Source organism: Schistocerca gregaria, chromosome 4 (genome assembly GCF_023897955.1).
Source record: "Schistocerca gregaria isolate iqSchGreg1 chromosome 4, iqSchGreg1.2, whole genome shotgun sequence".
NCBI classification, from domain to species: domain Eukaryota; kingdom Metazoa; phylum Arthropoda; class Insecta; order Orthoptera; family Acrididae; genus Schistocerca; species Schistocerca gregaria.
In genome coordinates this window covers 637,202,011-637,224,125 of record NC_064923.1, presented here as the reverse complement: position 1 = coordinate 637,224,125, position 22,115 = coordinate 637,202,011, and the positions used below count along the sequence as shown (strand labels likewise).

Here is a 22,115-nt window from a genome sequence, read left to right as displayed (position 1 = left end):
GGATCCCACACTGCTGAGCAATATTCAAGCATTGGGCGAACAAGCGTACTGTAACCTACTTCCTTTGTTGTCGGATTGCATTTCCATAAGATTCTTCCAATGAATCTCAGTCTGGCATCTGCTTTACCGACGATCAACTTTATATGATCATTCCATTTTAAATCACTCCTAATGAGTACTCCCAGATAATTTATGGAATTAACTACTTTCAGTTGCTGACCTGCTATTTTGTAGCTAAATGATAAGGGACCTATCTTTCTATGTATTCGCATCACATTACACTTGTCTACATTGAGATTCAATTGCCATTCCGTGCACCATGCGTCAATTCGCTGCAGATCCTCCTGCATTTCAGGACAATTTTCCATTATTACAACCTCTCGATACACCACAGCATCATCTGCAAAAAGCCTCAGTGAACTTCCGATGTTATTCACAAGGTCATTCATGTATATTGTGAATAGCAACGGTCGTATGACACTCCCCTGCGGCACACCTGAAATCAGTCTTACTTCGGAAGACCTCTCTCATTGAGAATGACATGCTGCGTTCTATTATCTAGGAACTCTTCAATCCAATCATACAATTGGGCTGATAGTCCATATGCTCTTACTTTGTTCATTAAATGACTGTGGGGAACTGTATCGAACGCTTTGCGGAAGTCAAGAAACACAGCATCTACCTGTGATCCCGTGTCTATGGGCCTCTGAGTCTCGTGGACGAATAGCGCGAGCTGGGTTTCACACGACCGTCTTTTTGGAAACCCATGCTGACTCCTGCAGACTAGATTACTAGTCTCCAAAAAACTCATTATACTCGAACATAATACGTGTTCCAAAATTCTACAACTGATCGACGTTAGATATATAGGTCTATAGTTCTGCACATCTGTTCGGCCTCCCTTCTTGAAAACGGGGATGACATGTGCCCTTTTCGAATCCTTTGGAACGCTACGCTCTTCTATAGTTTACGGTACACCGCTGCAACAAGGGGGCAAGTTCCTTCGCGTACTCTGTGTAAAATCGAACTGGTATCCCATCAGGTCCAGCGGCCTTTCCCCCTTTGAGCGATTTTAATTGTTTCTCTATCCCTCTGTCGTCTATTTCGATATCTACCATTTTGTCATCTGTGCGACAATCTAGAGAAGGAACTACAGTGCAGTCTTCCTCTGTGAAACAGCTTTGGAAAAAGACATTTAGTATTTCGCCCTTTAGTCTGTCATCCTCTGTTTCAGTACCATTTTGGTCACAGAGTGTCTGGACATTTTGTTTTGATCCACCTACCGCTTTGACATAGGACCAAAATTTCTTAGGATTTTCTGCCAAGTCAGTACATAGAACTTTACTTTCGAATTCATTGAACGCCTCTCGCATAGCCCTCCTCACACTACATTTCGCTTCGCGTAATTTTTGTTTGTCTGCAAGGCTTTAGGTATGTTTACGTTTGCTGTGAAGTTCCCTTTTTTTCCGCAGCAGTTTTCTAACTCGGTTGTTGTACCACGGTGGCTCTTTTCCATCTCTTACGATCTTGCTTGGCACATACTCATCTAACGCATATTGTATGATGGTTTTGAACTGTCTCCACTGATCCTCAACACCATCTGTACTTGAGATAAAACTTTTGTGTTGAGCCGTCAGGTACTCTGTAATCTGCTATTTGTCACTTTTGCTGAACAGAAAAATCTTCCTACCTTCGCTTCAGCTCCCCTGTCACAGGATTCCAGGCCCTGCCCAGCTGAAATCCACCGTCTTTATTGAGCGTGCTGTCCGACATTTTGGTCTCTATTGCTTCATGTATTACGCTATCCCAGAAGCCGTTCACTTCTTTAATCATAGAAGTATCATCGAATGCAATTCAATGTCCGTTTACATGTGCATGCGCTGCTACAGCTAATATTCCGGATGTCCGCCCCGACAGCTGAGTGGTCAGCGTGACGAATTGCCGCTTTACGGGGCCGGGTTCGATTCCCGGCTGGGTCGGAGATTTTCTCCTCTCTGGGACTGGGTGTTGTGTTGTCTTCATCATCATTTCATCCCCATCCGGCGCGCAGGTCGCCCAATGTGGCGTCGAATGTAATAAGACCTACACCAAGGCGGCCGGACCTGCCCCGCAAGGGGCCTCTCGGCGAATGACGCCAAATGCTCCTTTCCATTTTCAATTTTCCGTACAGCGTAGGCGGAAACACCTTTAATGTTCCATGCAACGCTGTTCAATAGTGCCTACAGTCTGAGCGACATAAAACTGTTCACACGCACAAGATATTTCGCTTTCGTGTGTTAGATAAAACTGCTTGCGAAATTTGTCTGTTGTTGTAATAATTTTCCTTGAAAACCTTATGTAAGTGGTTAAGTTCCCTCGGCAAGTTTCAGCTCGGTGTACCAAGGTCCCCAGAACAGCCTTTTCTGTGCTGGACGGTTGTACCTGATGTCGTGCAGATACCACCAACCCGTGGGGGGGGGGGCTTGCGATAAACGCTGTGGCCAAAACACCCCTGGGTTTTCGGCGGAGAAGGACGCCCAGGAACGGCAAGGAACAGACCTCCTTTTCTTCAACGTGAACTTTATGTGTTCCAGGAACTATTTAGGCGTTTTATGTCGAAGAGGCCATATGATAAAGGTATCGTCGACGTAGCGATAAAACCAAATAGGCTTTGCAGGAGCCGTGTCCAGGGCGATGTCCTCAAAATGCTACATTAAGAGGCTCGCTACAACCGGAGCTAATGGGAGACAAACTTCGCAAGCAGATTCAGGCCCCCAGCAAAGGTCCGGCAACTAATGAAGCCTGTGAAAGATGATGTAGGTCTCAGGACACCTGGAATATACAAAATACCGTGTGGATCGAGCAGCTTTATGTTGGTCATATTGCCCGTACTATTGAACAGCGTTGCATAGAACATGAAGGGTGTTAATGCCTACGCTATCCCGAAGAATCAGCTGTAGCGGAGCTTGCACTGGTAAATTGACACCAAATTGCATTCGACGATATTTCTATAACTAAATGGATCAACGGCTTCTGGGATATCGTAATACATGAAGCAACAGAGACCAAAATATCAGACAACACCCTCAGTAAAGACGGAGGGTTGCAGATGAGTACGACCTGGGATCTGTAATGACACATTCCAGAGCAGAGACATACAATACCTCAAAGTCCGCTCCAAAGATTAAATTGAGAGGGTTGTAGAATATAATCTCTGTAATGTTAATATTGGATTCTCTTTTGTTTCATATTCCAAGAAGGAGTTAAGATACACTTTCGATTTTTACCTTGTAGGGGATGGACGTAATTTTTGGTGTGTGCGGAAAGGCACCCACCTTGATAGTATTTATGGTTTGTGCGATGAGCAGAGCAAGTCTTATTGTCTAGTGAAAAAAATAGTGAGAAGTATCTAAGTTTTACGAGAATTATTTAAAGCGACCAAGTATTCCTTGGTTTCCACCGTCTCCGTGAATTAAACCGATGCCGACTTAGGAAGATATACACGGTCAACAAAGAGAAGAACATCGATGGCGACTAATGAATTAATATTGTAGCAGAAGGACTAATTATAGCCGGCCAGAGTGGGCCGAGCGGTTCTAGGCGCTTCAGTCTGGAACCGCGCGAACGCTACGGTCGCAGTTTCGAATCCTGCCTCGGGAATGGATGTGTGTGATGTCCTTAGGTTTAAGTAGTTCTAAGTTCTGGGGGACTGATGACCACAGATGTTAAGTCCCATACTGCTCAGAGCCATTTGAACCATTAGAACTAATTCTACGTCTAAGGTGAAAACTCTGATTAAATCAACAATGCCGTAGAATTCAAAATGTAATTAATCGGAATTGTAATTATATTACAGGCAAATTTCCACAAGCCGGTCAATACAGTCCGTAAAAGCCTTTCAAAAATTCTAAAGTTACAATTCCAAATCCATAATTTTTTCTCTTTTCAAAAAAATCAATAAATTTAATTTTTATTTATTTCGCCACAGATCCTCTGATTGGGGAGTTGAAGCGGGCGTGGCGGGAGAGCCATCAAAACATTGCTGTACATAGCGCGGGACTAGGCACCAGTGACGTCATTGGTAGCGGCACGGCTACATAAGCACGGCAGCGGCATTCACACGATAGTCAACCACTTGACACCGGCAGAGGAGATCTCTATCGAAAGGTCGTGGGAAGTTAACCACTTGAAACCTGAGAATATTTTATTAATGGATAACCCCGTGGGAGCACGCGTTCGTAGAAAACTTACGTGTTTCATGGAAAAAGTGCTTCATTAATATTTTCGTATCCAATAATTATTGCAACAAATTCCGCATCAGCTCTAACAATAGCATTTGGCAACACTGTTACTTATTTCCCTCTTTTTTCACTATATATTTCGACAGGTTTCTCCGAGAAGTCATTGACAGTTCTTCCACGCATTCAGAATCGCTTTATCACACAGCTTAAAAAATCTGTCAACGGAACTCTGCATTCATTATCTACAGAAATGGCTAATGCGGTAGTACATACAGTTTCTTTTTTTGTTAGATCTGTAACTTTGTCAGAGGCCAAATACAAACACACTAATTGCCCAAAGTTTTCCGACTACTACTGATTCTGAATTGGCGGACGCAACGATGAGGAAAAGTTCGACAAATCGTAGAATAAAAAGAAAATCCGGACAAGTGTTGTAAGTAGGCTGTGTAGGTTTTAATGTTGGTAACGCCACGTAGCACTCTGTATTAAAATCGTGGACTGCGCTGTGTGCAGTCTGTGTCTGGTTGGACTCATTATTGGATTATTCGTTAGTGTAGGGTTGGGCAGTTGGATGTGAACAGCGCGTTTCGTTGAGCAGTTGGAGGTGAGCCGCCAGCAGTGGTGGATATGGGGAGAGAGATGCCAGAGTTTTGAGATGTTAATATCAGCTGAAGGTCTGGACGTATGTCCGTCAGAAAAAGGAAATTTGTCGAACTGGATGTCACGAATTTATATATATTTATGACTTTTGAACGCTATTAAGGTAAATAAATTGTTTGTTCTCTATAAAAATCTTTCATTTGCTAACTATATGCCTATCAGTAGTTAGTGCCTTCAGTAGTTAGAATCTTTTATTTATCTGGCAGTATTGGCGGTCGCTGTATTCCAGTAGTTCGAGTAACGAAGATTTTGGTGAGGTAAGTGATTCATAAAGGATAGGTTATTGTTAGTTAGGGCTATTCTTTTGTAGGGATTATTAAAAGTCAGATTGCGTTTCGCTAAAATATTGTGTGTCAGTTCAGAAATGATCAGAATAAGTGAAGAGAAAACTGTCTGAGTACGTTCAGTTTTACTCATCTGTTTGAGTATCAAATGACGCAGAAGTTTACAAGCACAGTCTTTATTTACATTCAAAGGGGAAGTTTCAGTGTGAATACGACTCGCGTACCGAGAGTTCCGTACAAACTTTATGTACACAGGGTGATGCTTATTAACGTTTAAGAAACCTCTGAAGCGACGTAGATAACGCTGAGACAAGTAATTTAATATGAGACACATGGGACCGCAAATGTCGGGAAATACCGCAAAAGTGGATAACAAATGTTGGACATGTGACGTCACCACATGACGTACCTCGCCGCACGTGCAATAGTTGAGTCAATCGGTCAGTCACACCTTATAATCCCAATCCAAGTAATCACTTCGTTTTGGATCTTGGGCTACATGAACGACTTTAGCACGTGATCAGGGTTGAGTCTTGCGTTCGGCAAGCAGTATTTTCTTCATTGCGTGAGGAGTTATGTGTTTATATTGAGGTAAGATTTGTTATTTTATTTACTGGTCTCGCCATCTCCGCTGATCTGTTGCAAAGTACTGACATTCTGCGTCACAAGTAAATGAGTACAAGGTTTCGAAACAGTAAATGACCTGCAATTTTTTTTACTAAATAACGTCTGTCAACACAAAAAAGGGACAAAAGGAACAAAACACAAAATAAGAACAGCTTTTACTTGGTTACAGCGAGGACAATAATTTTATAACTTCTACGTTTACAACAGATCACGTTAACGAAACATGTTCGCAGATTGCACCGTTTGCTCGAATGCCGGGCCCTTTCAAAGGAACCATTCCGGCATTTGTCTAAAGCGATTTAGGAAAATCACTGAAAACCTAAGTTAGGTTGGCCGGATGCGGGTTTGAACCATCGTCCTCCCGAATGTGAGCGTCACATGTTCAACAGTTCTTATCTATGTTTGAGGTATTTCCTGACATTTGCGACCCCCATGTGCCTCACATTGAATTACTTGTCTCTGCGTCATCTGCGTCGCTTCGGGATTGTTTGAAACGTTAGTAAGAATCATCCTTTGCAGATAGTTAATTCGTACTGGAAATCGAGAATCTCGACGACTTTTGCTTTATATGGATGTCGATAGAGGCAAGATATACGTTAACCCATCCCTGACAAATGGGGTGTGAGCAAAAGAGAATACATACTAACGAATAACAAATGGCAAAAATATTTTTTCGTGTCATATAATTACGAAATGGTTCAAATGTCTCTGAGCACTATGGGACTTAACTTCTGAGGTCATCAGTCCCCTAGAACTTAGAACTACTTAAACCTAACTAACCTAAGGACACACACATCCATGCCCGAGACAGGATTCGAACCTGCGACCGTAGCGGTCGCGCGGTTCCAGACTGTAGCGCCTAGAACCGCTCGGCCACTGCGGCCTGCCGTATGATTACGAATTAACAATTTTCGGATGTTTTCATTTACTTGTACTATGAAATATTAACTCTTGCCAATTTTCATGATTCGAGTTCAACGAGAAGTAGCCTGTAGGTTGTGATGAGTGAGTTTGCGATTATCGAAGTATGTGACATAAACAGCCGTAGCCTATTTTTTGGTATCTGGAAATTTGTGGTAAGTTCCTATGGGACCAAACTGCTGAGATCATCGGTCCCTAGGCTTACACTCTACTTAATCTAACTTACGCTAAGGACAACACACACACACAAACACACACACACACACACACACACACACACACACACACACACACACACACACACACCTTGTCCGGGGGAGGACTCGAACCTTCGAAGCTTACATCACCAAAGGACTATACACCTTATTATGCGACATAAATTTGAACGTAACACGTCTACCCGTTCTTGAGAAAAAGGGGCCGTAACAGACGGACGGATAGACAGACAATCGGATAACATATGGGAATTTTTTTTCATGTGTTATAAATGAAAACTAGCAACCTTAGGATTTGGTCGTTTAGTTGTACCGCGAAACCTTGCTTCTTTCCAAATTTTATGGTCCTTGGTCAACGGGAAGTACCCTACAGGTTTTGATGGGTGACTCGGCGAGTGTCAAAATATGTGACATCTTTTGACTGCAGCGACGCAAAAGCTTAAATTTTTTTACGCCGACAAGGAACCATAGAGCTCAGTAAGTTTCACGTCGACGCCTATACCCTCTGAGAACAAGGGTTTTTAACAGTCGGGCAGCCGGCAGTTGTGGACGTGCGGTTCTAGGCGCTTCAGTCTGGAACCGCGTGACTGTTACGGTCGCAGGTTCGAATCCTGCCTCGCTCATGGATGTGTGTGATGTCCTTAGGTTAGTCGGGTTTAAGTAGTTCTAAGTTCTAGCGGACTGATGACCACAGATGTTAAGTCCCATAGTGCTGGGAGCCATTTGAAAAGTCGGACAGACAGACGGACAAGAAAATGATCCAATAAGAGTTTTTTTTGCGACTGAGGTATGGAACCCTAAAAAAGGATCAATACAGAAACCTGTTGTACAACATACACGGTTGCTTGAAATTGAGGACAGCCGCTGCTGTGTGATGGACAAGGAGGTGCGCTAGATTATTCAGGCTCCTTCGCACTCTACGCTATGTAACACCTACAGCGCCTCTCGGTCTTGAAGAACAAAAATAGCTCCCATGTCCTTAAAACATCAATTCACAAAATGACCCAAGTCCCTCCACAAGTAGTAATTACGAAAAACAAATAAAAAACAAATAGAGGGAAATATCTAGTATAGAAAGCAAAAGAAAAGGAAAATTTAATTATAAATTTTAGAAACATGGGAAGGAGGAAAAACAGTAGAAAATATTAAAATATTAGTTATTCCAATACGTAAGAAAATCAATATTCTAGTCATAGAACGTAGGTCTGGGACACCAAAGATAGTGTTTATTAAAGTATAAATAGCCATACTTTGTAATTACTATACTCCAATCTCTAGTCTGTTCTAGTTCGGAAGTATTTAGGACGTACAGCTTTAGAGAACAATAATTGGGACTTTATTAAACGGGGATCAAGAATAGATCGTGACGAGGTTGTTTTTGAGGACTGTCAATTCATGACTTTAATTTGGACATTTATCAGATTAGATAAACGGGAAGGATGAATAGTAATCTCTTTGGCTTTAATGTCAATTTGTGTGAATATTTAAACGCATTACTGAATTGAGAATTTTAACCGGATTCGGACCTTGAATTGTGATAGTGGGAAACTTTAACTTCACGCGACTAGTGATCATAGTTAATGACAGTTTGCGGATATTAAATAGAAATAACTTATTTACCGAAAGTGACAGGATATTATCTAACATCTCTGATGCTAGCGGGATCCTAATTAGACATCTAATTAAAGAATTTCTTTGAATGAGATCGTATGAGTGAACCTATTTATTAATAATTCTTGTCAATAAACTGACGTTGTTAATTTGAAACATAATACAAGTCTTGAACATCAATTTAACTTAGATTAATAAACGTTAAGGTTACGTGATCTATGCCAAGAACAAACTAGCGGTTCGTAACTAAAACAATTGAACGAAAGGTTAAAGCATCGTCGTCTGTAAACATTGGTAGTAAAGCTACTAAAGATTTTTTCTCTCAGAGTTGGGAAGACTATACGTGTAGTGATTCACGTTTAACATTGGGTTTTAAAAGTAATCAAACTGATACATAGCCGCGACAACATTAAATAAAAGTAAAACTTTTCAATGACAGTCAATGTGTAAAAAAAAAAAAAAAAACTTTCACCTATTAGACGAAAAAGCGAAACAGAGAAAGGGCTGCTACAGCTAGGCGCTGCCTGCTGAGCACTGACCTGCGAAGAGCAGCAGCTTGGCGCACTTGGTGCGGCCCTGCAGCGCGGCCTTCATGAGCGCCGTGAAGCCGAGCGCGTTGCGGGCGTCCACCTCGACGTCGGGCCTCCGGCTCAGCAGGTAGTTGAGCACCTCCACGTGGCCTGCAACACGCCGCCGTAGAAATTCACTTTTTTCTTTATTGTATTTCAATTCCCAATTGGGGCGGGCTGGCAGCAGCATATGCGCTGCTCTTCAGCGGAAAGACATAGAACAAACAATAGAAGACAGTGAAAATTATACAAAGGAGAGAAAATGGTGAACATAGATATAAAAAAGGGGGAACATCATGCAAAGCAATAGACAAAAAAGGGGCGACTGTAAAATGGAGATAAAAAACTGTAAAAAAAAAGTAGCACACACAAAAAGCCACACACTGCGACTATTAAAAGAACACAAGGCACAGTATGACCAGAGCAAAAAAAGTATCGACGGATGGCGTAGCACATAACAAACACTGACAGCGAACCTCAAGGCAGTACACAATTAAAATCACACCTCTTGACGCACAGGAGAAACACCACTAAACACAACACTGACGTGGTACACTGACGATGATCAAAACGGAGGATCTGCTAGGTGCAAGGAGATGAGGGAGACCGGAAGAAGGGAGGGAAGGAAGGGAGGGGAAGAGAGGGGGGAGATGGGCGGGGACGCACTGAAGAAGGCCAGGTAGGGAGGGATGTGGGAAAGAAAGAGGCAAGTATGGGGTGCAGGGTCTCAGGGGGGGGGGGGACGGGAGAGGAAAAAGGGGGCCCTGGGGAGGAGGGGATGGGGAAACAAGGCCAGGTTATAGTTGGAAGGAAGGGTAGATGTCACGGCGAAGTTCATCATCTGGGAGGGGGAGGCGCTGGAAATTGCCCTGATGAAGGAGATGGAGGATGTTGAGGTGGAGAGAGGGAGAGATACAGCAATAGAGGCGCGGCAACGGGTGGGGGGTGGAGAGAAAGGAGGAAACCAGAGGGTGTGGAGGGTCAACCCTGTGGACAGTGTAAATGATGTGAAGATGTTGGAGGAACAGGAGGAGGTGGGGGAAGGGGGTCAGTTCATACAAGAGCTATGTGAGGGAAGGAAGGCGGATACGGAAGGCAAGGTGGAGCACATGGCGTCCAAGGATTTGGAGGGCCTTGTAAAAGCGGGTAGGGGCAGAGATCCAGGCAATGCTGGCATAACAGAGGGCTGTACCGTCTCGTTAGACTTGGTACATCAGCTGCCGAATGCACAAGCATCTTGTGAGATTGCGAACCATTTGACTCAGTCTTAGCAATCAAAATCACTTTACAAATTGAAAGTCCCGTGTTATAACTTGTCCCATAAGTGTTGCAGATGAGTAGTGTGGAGTACTGAGAGTGTATAGTGAGGGTATAATGTTGCACGAGGTGTGCCAGCAAAGGAGTAACATAACGTCAGTGGGGGCCCCAGGAAGCAGAAGGAACTGCATTATTGTGATAGGGTGTGGGCTACGCAGCCAGCAACATAGTATCTTCTGGAAAGAGCCGAGGTCAGGAGGACAGCGCGTGATCACGTGGGAGGCACGTCATGCGAGCCTATGTGGGGTGGTCCATTGATCGTGACCGAGTCAAATATCTCACAAAATAAACCTCAAACGAAAAAACTACAAAGAATGAAACTCGTCTAGCTTGAAGGGGGAAACCAGATGGCGCTATGGTTGGCCCACTAGATGGTGCTGCCATAGGTCAACTGAGTTTTTTAAAATAGGAACCCCCATTTTTTATTATATATACGTGTAGTACGTAAAGAAATCTAAGCGTTTTAGTTGGACCACTTTTTTCACTTTGAGATAGATGGCGCTGTAATTGTCACAAACATATGGCTCACAATTTTAGACGAACAGTTGGTAACAGGTAGGTTTTTTAAATTAAAATACAGAAAGTAGGTACGTTTGAACATTTTATTTCGGTTGTTCCAATGTGATACATGTACCTTTGTGAACTTATCATTTCTGAGAACGCATGCTGTTACAGCGTGATTACCTGTAAATACCACATTAATGCAATAAATGCTCAAAATGATGTCCGTCAACCTCAATGCATTTGGCAATACGCGTAACGACATTCCTCTCAATAGCGAGTAGTTCGCCTTCCGTAATGTTGGCACATGCATTGACAATGCGCTGACACATGCTCTCAAGCGTTGTCGACGGATCATGATAGCAAATATCCTTCAACTTTCCCCACAAAAAGAAATCTGGGGACATCAGATCCGGTGAACATGCGGGCAATGGTATGGTGCTTCGACAACCAATCCACCTGTCACGAAATATGCTCTTCAATACCGCTTCAACCGCACGTGAGCTATGTGCCGGACGTCCATCATGTTGGAAGTACATCGCCATTCTGTCATGCAGTGAAACATCTTGTAATAACACCGGTAGAACATTACACAGGAAATCAGCATACATTGCACCATTTAGATTGCCATCGATAAAATGGGGGCCAATTATCCATCCTCCCATAATGCCGCACCATACATTAACCAGCCAAGGTCGCTGATGTTCCACTTGTCGCAGACATCGTGGATTTTCCGTTACCGAATAGTGCTTATTATGCCGGTTTAGGTTGCCGCTGGTGGTGAATGACGCCTCGTCGCTAAATAGAACGCGTGCACAAAATCTGTCATTGTCCCGTAATTTCTCTTGTGCCCAGTGGCAGAACTGTACACGACGTTCAAAGTCGTAACCATGCAGTTCCTGGTGCATAGAAATATCTACATCTACATCTACATCCATACTCCGCAAGCCACCTGACGGTGTGTGGCGGAGGGTACCCTGAGTACCTCTATCGGTTCTCCCTTCTATTCCAGTCTCGTATTGTACGTGGAAAGAAGGATTGTCGGTATGCTTCTGTGTGGGCTCTAATCTCACTGATTTTATCCTCATGGTCTCTTCGCGAGATATACGTAGGAGGGAGCAATATACTGCTTGACTCTTCGGTGAAGGTATGTTCTCGAAACTTTAACAAAAGCCCGTACCGAGCTACTGAGCGTCTCTCCATAAGATTCTTCCAATGAATCTCAGTCTGGCATCTGCTTTACCGACGATCAACTTTATATGATCATTCCATTTTAAATCACTCCTAATGAGTACTCCCAGATAATTTATGGAATTAACTACTTTCAGTTGCTGACCTACTATTTTGTAGCTAAATGATAAGGGACCTATCTTTCTATGTATTCGCATCACATTACACTTGTCTACATTGAGATTCAATTGCCATTCCGTGCACCATGCGTCAATTCGCTGCAGATCCTCCTGCATTTCAGTACAATTTTCCATTGTTGCAACCTCTCGATACACCACAGCATCATCTGCAAAAAGCCTCAGTGAACTTCCGATGTCATCCACCAGGTCATTTATGTATATTGTGAATAGCAACGGTCCTATGACACTCCCCTGCGGCACACCTGAAATCACTCTTACTTCGGAAGACTTCTCTCCATTGAGAATGACATGCTGCGTTCTGTTATCTAGGAACTCCTCAATCCAATCACACAATTGATCTGATAGTCCGTATGCTCTTACTTTGTTCATTAAACGACTGTGGGTAACTGTGTCAAACGCCTTGCGGAAGTCAAGAAACACGGCATCTACCTGTGAACCCGTGTCTAAGGCCCTCTGAGTCTCGTGGACGAATAGCGAGAGCTGGGTTTCACACGACCGTCTTTTTCGAAACCCATGCTGATTCCTACAGAGTAGATTTCTAGTCTCCAGAAAAGACATTATACTCGAACATAATACGTGTTCCAAAATTCTACAACTGATCGACGTTAGAGATATAGGTCTATAGTTCTGCACATCTGTTTGACGTCCCTTCTTGAAAACGGGGATGACCTGTGCCCTTTTCCAATCCTTTGGAACGCTTCGCTCTTCTAGAGACCTACGGTACACCGCTGCAAGAAGGGGGGCAAGTTCCTTCGCGTACTCGGTGTAAAATCGAACTGGTATTCCATCAGGACCAGCGGCCTTTCCTCTTTTGAGCGATTTTAATTGTTTCTCTATCCCTCTGTCGTCTACTTCGATATCTACCATTGTGTCAACTGTGCGACAATCTAGAGAAGGAACTACAGTGCAGTCTTCCTCTGTGAAACAGCTTTGGAAGAAGACATTTAGTAATTCGGCCTTTAGTCTGTCATCCTCTGTTTCAGTACCATTTTGGTCACAGAGTGTCTGGACATTTTGTTTTGATCCACCTACCGCTTTGACATAGGACCAAAATTTCTTAGGATTTTCTGCCAAGTCAGTACATAGAACTTTACTTTCGAATTCATTGAAAGCCTCTCGCATAGCCCTCCTCACACTGCATTTCGCTTCGCGTAATTTTTGTTTGTCTGCAAGGCTTTGGCTATGTTTATGTTTGCTGTGAAGTTCTCTTTGCTTCCGCAGCAGTTTTCTAACTCGGTTGTTGTACCACGGTGGCTCTTTCCCATCTCTTACGATCTTGCTTGGCACATACTCATCTAACGCATATTGTACCATGGTTTTGAACTTTGTCCACTGATCCTCAACACTGTCTGTACTTGAGACAAAACTTTTGTGTTGAGCCACCAAGTACTCTGAAATCTGCTTTTTGTCACTTTTGCTAAACAGAAAAATCTTCCTACCTTTTTTAATATTTCTATTTACGGCTGAAATCATCGATGCAGTAACCGCTTTATGATCGCTGATTCCTTGTTCTGCATTAACTGATTCAAATAGTTCGGGTCTGTTTGTCACCAGAAGGTCTAATATGTTATCGCCACGAGTCGGTTTTCTGTTTAACTCCTCAAGGAAGTTTTCAGATAAAGCACTTAAAAATATTTCACTAGATTCTTTGTCCCTGCCACCCGTTATGAACGTCTGAGGCTCCCAGTCTATATCCGGCAAATTAAAATCTCCACCCAGAACTATAACATGGTGGGGAAATCTACTCGAAATATTTTCCAAATTATTCTTCAGGTGCTGAGCCACAACAGCTGCTGAGCCCGGGGGCCTATAGAGACATCCAATTACCATGTCTGAGCCTGCTTTAACCGTGACCTTCACCCAAATCATTTCACAATTTGAATCTCCGTCAATTTCCTTCGATACTATTGCACTTCTTATCGCTATAAACACGCCTCCCCCTTCACTGTCCAGCCTATCTCTGCGGTATACATTCCAATCCGAGTTTAGCATTTCATTACTGTTTACGTCTGGTTTCAGCCAACTTTCTGTTCCTAGTACTATATGGGCGTTGTGACCGTTTATTAATGAGAGCAGTTCTGGGACCTTTCTATAGACGCTCCTGCAGTTTACTATAAGCACATTAATATTGTTATTCCTTGTTTCATTTTGCCTACTGCCTTGCCGCGTCTTAGGAGGCGTCTTGTCGGGCCTAGGGAGGGAATTCTCTAACCTAAAAAAACCCCATGTGCACTCCACACGTACTCCGCTACCCTCGTAGCCGCTTCCGGCGTGTAGTGCACGCCTGACCTATTCAGGGCGACCCTACATTTCTCCACCCGATAGCGGAGGTCGAGAAATTTGCACCCCAGCTCTCCGCAGAATCGTCTGAGCCTCTGGTTTAAGCCTTCCACTCGGCTCCAAACCAGAGGACCGCGATTTGTTCTGGGAACGATACTACAAATAGTTAGCTCTGATTCCACCCCGCGAGCGAGGCTTTCCGCTTTCACCAACTCCGCCAGCCGCCTGTACGAACTGAGGATGACCTCTGAACCCAGACGGCAGGAGTCATTGGTGCCGACATGAGCAACAATTTGCAGTCGGGTGCACCCAGTGCTCTCTATCGCCGCCGGTAGGGCCTCCTCCCCATCTCGGATGAGACCCCCCGGCAAGCAGACAGAGTGAACACTGGCCTTCTTCCCCGACCTTTCCGCTATTTCCCTAAGGGGCTCCATCACCCGCCTAACGTTGGAGCTCCCAATAACTAATAAACCCCTCCCCCCATGTGCCTGCTCGGACCTTGCTGAAGGAGCAGCCACATGTCCACTCAGAGGCAGAGCGGGCGATGCCACACGGCCAGCCTCCACATTGACCCTCCGCCTCGTGCGCCGCGAACGCCGCTGAACCCGCCACTCCCCTTGGGGAGAGGGTGGCCCAACCGCGCCCGGTACCCGCGAAGATGTCTCGACAGCAGGGACAGTGGGTGAAGCATGTAACACCTGGGGTGTACCTTGCGACGCACCAGACTCCCCACTGCCGCTACACTCCGAGGCAGCAGCCTGAAGACGGCTGACCGCGGCCATCAACACGCTCAGCTGTTCGCGAAGAGTGGCCAGCTCCTCCTGCGTCCGTACACAGCAGCCACACATCCTATCCATCCTAAGAAGTCAATTTACTATAGAGTGTTAATAAACTTTTAAATAGACTGCTAATTCACTAAAGGCGGTTGATTATTGACTAAAGTGTGATTGCTAACCACTCCTTGTAGAAAACAAGGAAAATAGCACTACCTGTCTCTGGACTGTATTCAAAACAAACACTAGCACTACTAGCACTATGGCTGACTAAAGGGACTCTCTGACTGTATTCAAAACAAACACGAGATCTATGGAACACTTAATAGCACTCGACTTTAAAGCTTCCTAAAAGCAAAAACACGCAGAAGAAGAAGTGACAAGTAAGAAAAATACAGTTAATACTTAAATTAAGGTAGCTCGCTGCACAGCAGACGTGAAGCAGACGGCGGTTAGGGCGACACTGACACTACTGGCACTATGGCTGACTAAAGGGACTCTCTCTGACTGTATTCAAAACAAACACGAAATCTATGGAACACTTAATAGCACTCGACTATTAAAGCTTCCTAAAAGCAAAAACACGCAGAAGAAGAAGTGACAAGAAAGAAAAATACAGTTAATACTTAAATTAAGGTAGCTCGCTGCACAGGAGACGTGAAGCAGACGGCGGTTAGGGCGACACTGATATGGTACAGGTGCAATCGATGTTGATGTAGCATTCTCAATACCGACGTTTTTGAGAATCCCGATTCTCGGGCAATTTGTCTGCTATTGATTAGCGGATTAGCCGCAACAGCAGCTACAACAGTTACTTGGGCATCATCATTTGTTGCAGGTCGTGGTTGAAGTTTCACATGTGGCTGAACACTTCCTGTTTCCTTAAATAACGTAACTATGCGGCGAACGGTCAGGACACTTACATAGCACACGCTCGTTGGGCATTTTGATCACAATAGCCATACATCAACATAATATCGACCTTTTCCGCAATTAGTAAACGGTCCATTTTAGCATGGGTAATGTATCACGAAGCAAATACCGTCCGCATTGGCGGAATGTTGCGTGATACCACGTACTTATACGTTTGTGACTATTACAGCGCCATCTATCGAAAAGCGAAAAAAGTGGGGCAAGTAAAACATTCATATTTCGTTACGTACTGCATGAATATCTAATAAAAAAGAGGGCTCCTATTTCATAAAACGCAGTTGATATCCGTTTGACTTATGGCAGCGCCATCTAGCAGGCCAGCCATAGAGCCATCTGGTTTCCCCCTTCAAGCTAGACGAGTTTCGTTCTTTGTAGTTTTTTCGTTTGACACTTATTTCGTGGGAAATTTTGCCCGGTCACTATGAATGGACCACCCTGTATAAGCGGTGCCGTCGGCGCTGTTGGGGATTCCGATTCCGATGCAAGTCGGCCTCAGACGCTGAACCTGCGTTATTCTGCTCTCAGGACGGGACTTAGTTTCTCGTGGCACTTAGCTGCACAGGTTACGTGCAGGCTTATTCCTATTGCTCGAACATATCCTCTACACTTCCCGCCGCCCGGATCCCCCTCACTCCCTGGTTGCTCCTCTCCTCTCCCATCCCCGCCCCCTACCACGTCTTCACTGTTGTATCCCCCCTACCCTCCATCTCTACACCCTACACCTCCTTTCCCAAGATGGCTTTCATCAACTCCCCCTCCCAGATGATGCCCTCTCTCCCTCCATTTATCCCTCCTATCAGCTCTGCCCCCCCATGAACCATGGACCTTGCCGTTGGTGGGGAGGCTTGCGTGCCTCAGCGATACAGATGGCCGTACCGTAGGTGCAACCACAACGGAGGGGTATCTGTGAGAGGCCAGACAAACGTGTGGTTCCTGAAGAGGGGCAGCAGCCTTTTCAGTAGTTGCAGGGGCAACAGTCTGGATGATTGACTGATCTGGCCTTGCAACATTAACCAAAGCGGCCTTGCTGTGCTGGTACTGCGAACGGCTGAAAGCAAGGGGAAACTACAGCCGGAATTTTTCCCGAGGACATGCAGCTTTACTGTACGATTAAATGATGATGGCATCGTCTTGGGTAAAATATTCTGGAGGTAAAATAGTCCCCCATTCGGATCTCCGGGCGGGGACTACTCAGGAGGATGTCGTTATCAGGAGAAAGAAAACTGGCGTTCTACGGATCGGAGCGTGGAATGTCAGATCCCTTAATCGGGCAGGTAGTTTAGCAAATTTAAAAAGGGAAATGGATAGGTTAAAGTTAGATATAGTGGGAATTAGTGAAGTTCGGTGGCAGGAGGAACAAGACTTCTGGTCAGGTGACTACAGGGTTATAAACACAAAATCAAATAGGGGTAATGCAGGAGTAGGTTTAATAATGAATAGGAAAATAGGAATGCGGGTAAGCTACTACAAACAGCATAGTGAACGCATTATTGTGGCCAAGATAGATACGAAGCCCACACCTACTACAGTAGTACAAGTTTATATGCCAACTCGCTCTGCAGATGATGAAGAAATTGAAGAAATGTTAGAATATTGCTGCGCGGTGTGGGATCCTTACCAGGTGGGATTGACGGTGGACATCGAGAGGGTGCAAAGAAGGGCAGCTCGTTTTGTATTATCGCGTTATAGGGGAGAGAGTGTGGCAGATATGATACACGAGTTGGGATGGAAGTCATTACAGCATAGACGTTTTTCGTCGCGGCGAGAGCTTTTTACGAAATTTCAGTCACCAACTTTCTCTTCCGAATGCGAAAATATTTTGTTGAGCCCAACCTACATAGGTAGGAATGATCATCAAAATAAAATAAGAGAAATCAGAGCTCGAACAGAAAGGTTTAGGTGTTCGTTTTTCCCGCTCGCTGTTCGGGAGTGGAATAGTAGAGAGATAGTATGATTGTGGTTCGATGAACCCTCTGCCAAGCACTTAAATGTGAATTGCAGAGTAGTCATGTAGATGAAATAAAAGAAATTGTTCTGATAGTGAAGGGAGACGAAAATTTAATAGTAATGGGTGACTGGAATTCGGCAGTAGGAAAAGGGAGAGAAGGAAACATAGTGGGTGATTATGGATTGGGGCTAAGAAATGAAAGAGGAAGCCGCCTAGTAGAATTTTGCACAGAGCACAACTTAATCATAGCTAACACTTGGTTTAAGAATCATGAAAGAAGGTTGTATACGTGGAAGAACCCTGGAGATACTAAAAGGTATCAAATAGATTATATAATGGTAAGACAGAGATTTAGGAACCAGGTTTTAAGTTGTAAGACATTTCCAGGGGCAGATGTGGACTTAGACCACAATCTATTGGTTATGACCTGTAGATTAAAACTGAAGAAACTGAAAAAATGTGGGAAATTAAGGAGATGGGACCTGGATAAACTGAAAGAACCAGAGGTTGTACAGAGTTTCAGGGAGAGCATAAGGGGACAATTGACAGGAATAGGGGAACGAAATACCGTAGAAGAAGAATGGGTAGCTCTGAGGGATGAAGTAGTGAAGGCAGCAGAGGATAAAGTAGGTAAAAAGACGAGGGCTAGTAGAAATCCTTGGGTAACAGAAGATATATTGAATTTAATTGATGAAAGGAGAAAATATAAAAATGCAATAAATGGAGCAGGCAAAAAGGGATACAAACGTCTCCAAAATGAGATCGACAGGAAGTGCAAAATGGCTAAGCAGGGATGGCTAGAGGACAAATGTAAGGATGCAGAGGCTTATCTCACTAGGGGTAAGGTAGATACTGCCTACAGGAAAATTAAAGAGACCTTTGGAGAAAAGAGAACCACTTGTCTGAACATCAAGAGCTCAGATGGAAACCCAGTTCTAAGCAAAGAAGGGAAAGCAGAAAGGTGGAAGGAGTATATATAGGGTCTATACAAGGGCGATGTACTTGTGGACAATATTATGGAAATGAAAGAGGATGTAGATGAAGACGAAATGGGAGATAAGATACTGCGTGAAGAGTTTGACAGAGCACTGAAACACCAGAGTCGAAACAAGGCCCCGGGAGTAGACAACATTCCATTAGAACTACTGACGGCCTTGGGAGAGCCAGTCATGACAAAACTCTACCAGCTGGTGAGCAAGATGTATGAGACAGGCGAAATACCCTCAGACTTCAAGAAGAATATAATAATTCCAATCCCAAAGAAAGCAGGTGCTGACAGATGTGAAAATTACCGAAGTATCAGTTTAATAAGTCACAGCTGCAAAATACTAATGCGAATTCTTTACAGACGAATAGAAAAACTGGTAGATGCGGACCTCAGGGAGGATCAGTTTGCATTCCGTCGAAATGTTGGAACACGTGAGGCAATACTGACCTTATGACTTATCTTAGAAGAAAGATTAAGAAAAAGCAGACCTACGTTTCTAGCATTTGTAGACTTAGAGAAAGCTTTTGACAATGTTGACTGGAATACTCTTTTTCAAATTCTAAAGGTGGCAGGGGTAAAATACAGGGAGCGAAAGGCTATTTACAATTTGTACGGAAACCAGATAGCAGTTATTAGAGTCGAGGGGCATGAAAGGGAAGCAGTCTTTGGGAAAGGAGTGAGACAGGGTTGTAGCCTCTCCCCGATGTTATTCAATCTGTATATTGAGCAAGCAGTAAAGGAAACAAAAGAAAAATTTGGAGTAGGTATTAAAATTCATGGAGACGAAGTAAAAACTTTGAGGTTCGCCGATGACATTGTAATTCTGTCAGAAACGGCAAAGGACTTGGAAGAGCAGTTGAACGGAATGGACAGTGTCTTGAAAGGAGGATATAAGATGAACATTAACAAAAGCAAAACGGGGATAATGGAATGTAGTCAAATTAAATCGGGTGATGCTGAGGGAATTAGATTAGGAAATGAGACACTTAAAGTAGTAAAGGAGTTTTGCTATTTAGGAAGTAAAATAATTGATGATGGTCGAAGTAGAGAGGATATAAAATGTAGACTGGCAATGGCAAGGAAAGCGTTTCTGAAGAAGAGAAATTTGTTAACATCGAATATAGATTTATGTATCAGGAAGTCGTTTCTGAAAGTATTTGTTTGGAGTGTAGCCATGTATGGAAGTGAAACATGGACAATAACTAGTTTGGACAAGAAGAGAATAGAAGCTTTCGAAATGTGGTGCTACAGAAGAATACTGAAGATAAGGTGGATAGATCACGTAACTAATGAGGAGGTATTGAATAGGATTGGGGAGAAGGCACAACTTGACTAGAAGAAGGGATCGGTTGGTAGGACATGTTTTGAGGCATCAAGGGATCACAAATTTAGCGTTGGAGGGCAGCGTGGAGGGTAAAAATCGTAGAGGGAGACCGAGAGATAAGTACACTAAGCAGATTCAGAAGGATGTAAGTTGCAGTAGGTACCGGGAGATGAAGCAGCTTGCACAGGATAGAGTAGCATGGATAGCTGCATCAAACCAGTCTCAGGACTGAAGACAACAACAACAACATCAGCTCTGATCCTCACTCCCCCTACTTTTCTCTGTCCTTTTCCTGGGCTCCCTCTCCCCCCCTTCCATCCTCTTTTTTCCCCACCTCCCCTCTCTCTGCCCCCTTCTCATCCCCAAGTCCTTTTGCATTTCCCTCCTCTGCCTCTTCCTATTCCCTCTCCCGTCTGCCCTGCCCCTCTCCCCCCTTACGAGTCCTCTCCCTCCTTGGTTCCCCCCTTTCGTTTTCTCCTCTCCTCCGTCCTTGTTCTTTCCCCCTCCTCCAGATCCCCCCCCCCCCCCCCATCTGCCTTTGGCCCGGGAGTGTCATATTTGTGCCACCATTTTCGTGCAGTGTTTTACAGTGTGAGTTTACCAGTGACTGTTCTGTGGTGTGCCTTTAGGGAAGTGTAGCGAACAGCCATCATACTGTCGCTGGGTGTGATTTTTTTATTTCTTGCGAACAGAAACCAGACTATCGCCATGTTTTTTTTAATTGTGTGTCTACTTGTTACTTGTCTGATTCCTGTGTATTTTATCGACATTGCCAACCCCTTTTGCTTTCTGTTTTAACTTTCCGCATTTTTCCGCCATTTTACACTTTAAGTCACCGTTTTATCGCCTGTTTTTCTTGTTTCTTTCTTCTTCCGTTTTTAAAACAGTCTGTAGGTTGTAGAGGAGCGTACTAAGCTGCTGCCAGCCCGCCCCCTTCGGGGGGAATTGAAAATCAATAAAGGAAAAAAAAAGTGCAGGCTTGCACACGGCAGTCATTATGTTAGTGCCTTGTAGGACTCGACAGTAGTTTCCACTCCTACTTTGTTGTTCAGTCTCAGTTATTATTCAGATTTTCTCGTCCTTTTCCCACCGAGTTTACTTATCTGAAAATATTCCAGCTTGTATACTCAGGCACCAGGTCTACGAGTTGGACGACTCACGTTACAACTGGAGGCAGCGTCACCTCGCATCTTGATCCGCTCGCAGGACTCTACAAATTGTCAACTTCCAGTTTCTAATGTTTTACGCGTCTGTTAATTCGCGAGCAGTTTTGCTGTGATAACCTGTGGCCACTGGTGGAGATCTATACAGTAGTCATTTCCGGATCAGCTGTGGTGGCCTGTCTTAACGACGTTCTTTGGGGTGGCTCCACCAGTGAGAATTTAACACGGCCAGAGTGTACAGCATGACTTATGTGTCTGTTCTGTGGTTTGGTTTCTAAAAAAATGGTTCAAATGGCTCTGAGCACTATGAGGCTTAACATCTTAGATAATCAGTCCCCTAGAACTTAGAACTACTTAAACCTAACTAACCCAAGGACATCACACAACACCCAGCCATCACGAGGCAGAGAA

The 22,115-nt window shown here is 44.1% G+C and overlaps 1 protein-coding gene across 4 annotated transcripts in view; it reads right to left on the bottom strand.

The window, feature by feature from the left end:
• Positions 1–22,115, bottom strand: part of LOC126266974 (ankyrin repeat domain-containing protein 33B-like) — a 1,584,966-nt gene that overhangs the window by 44,091 nt on the left and 1,518,760 nt on the right. For all 4 annotated transcript variants that reach the window (XM_049971702.1, XM_049971705.1, XM_049971704.1 and 1 more), the window contains one exon: positions 9,078–9,218. In XM_049971702.1, coding sequence (XP_049827659.1) covers positions 9,078–9,218 — 141 coding nt within the window. The remainder of the gene's footprint in view (positions 1–9,077; positions 9,219–22,115) is intronic.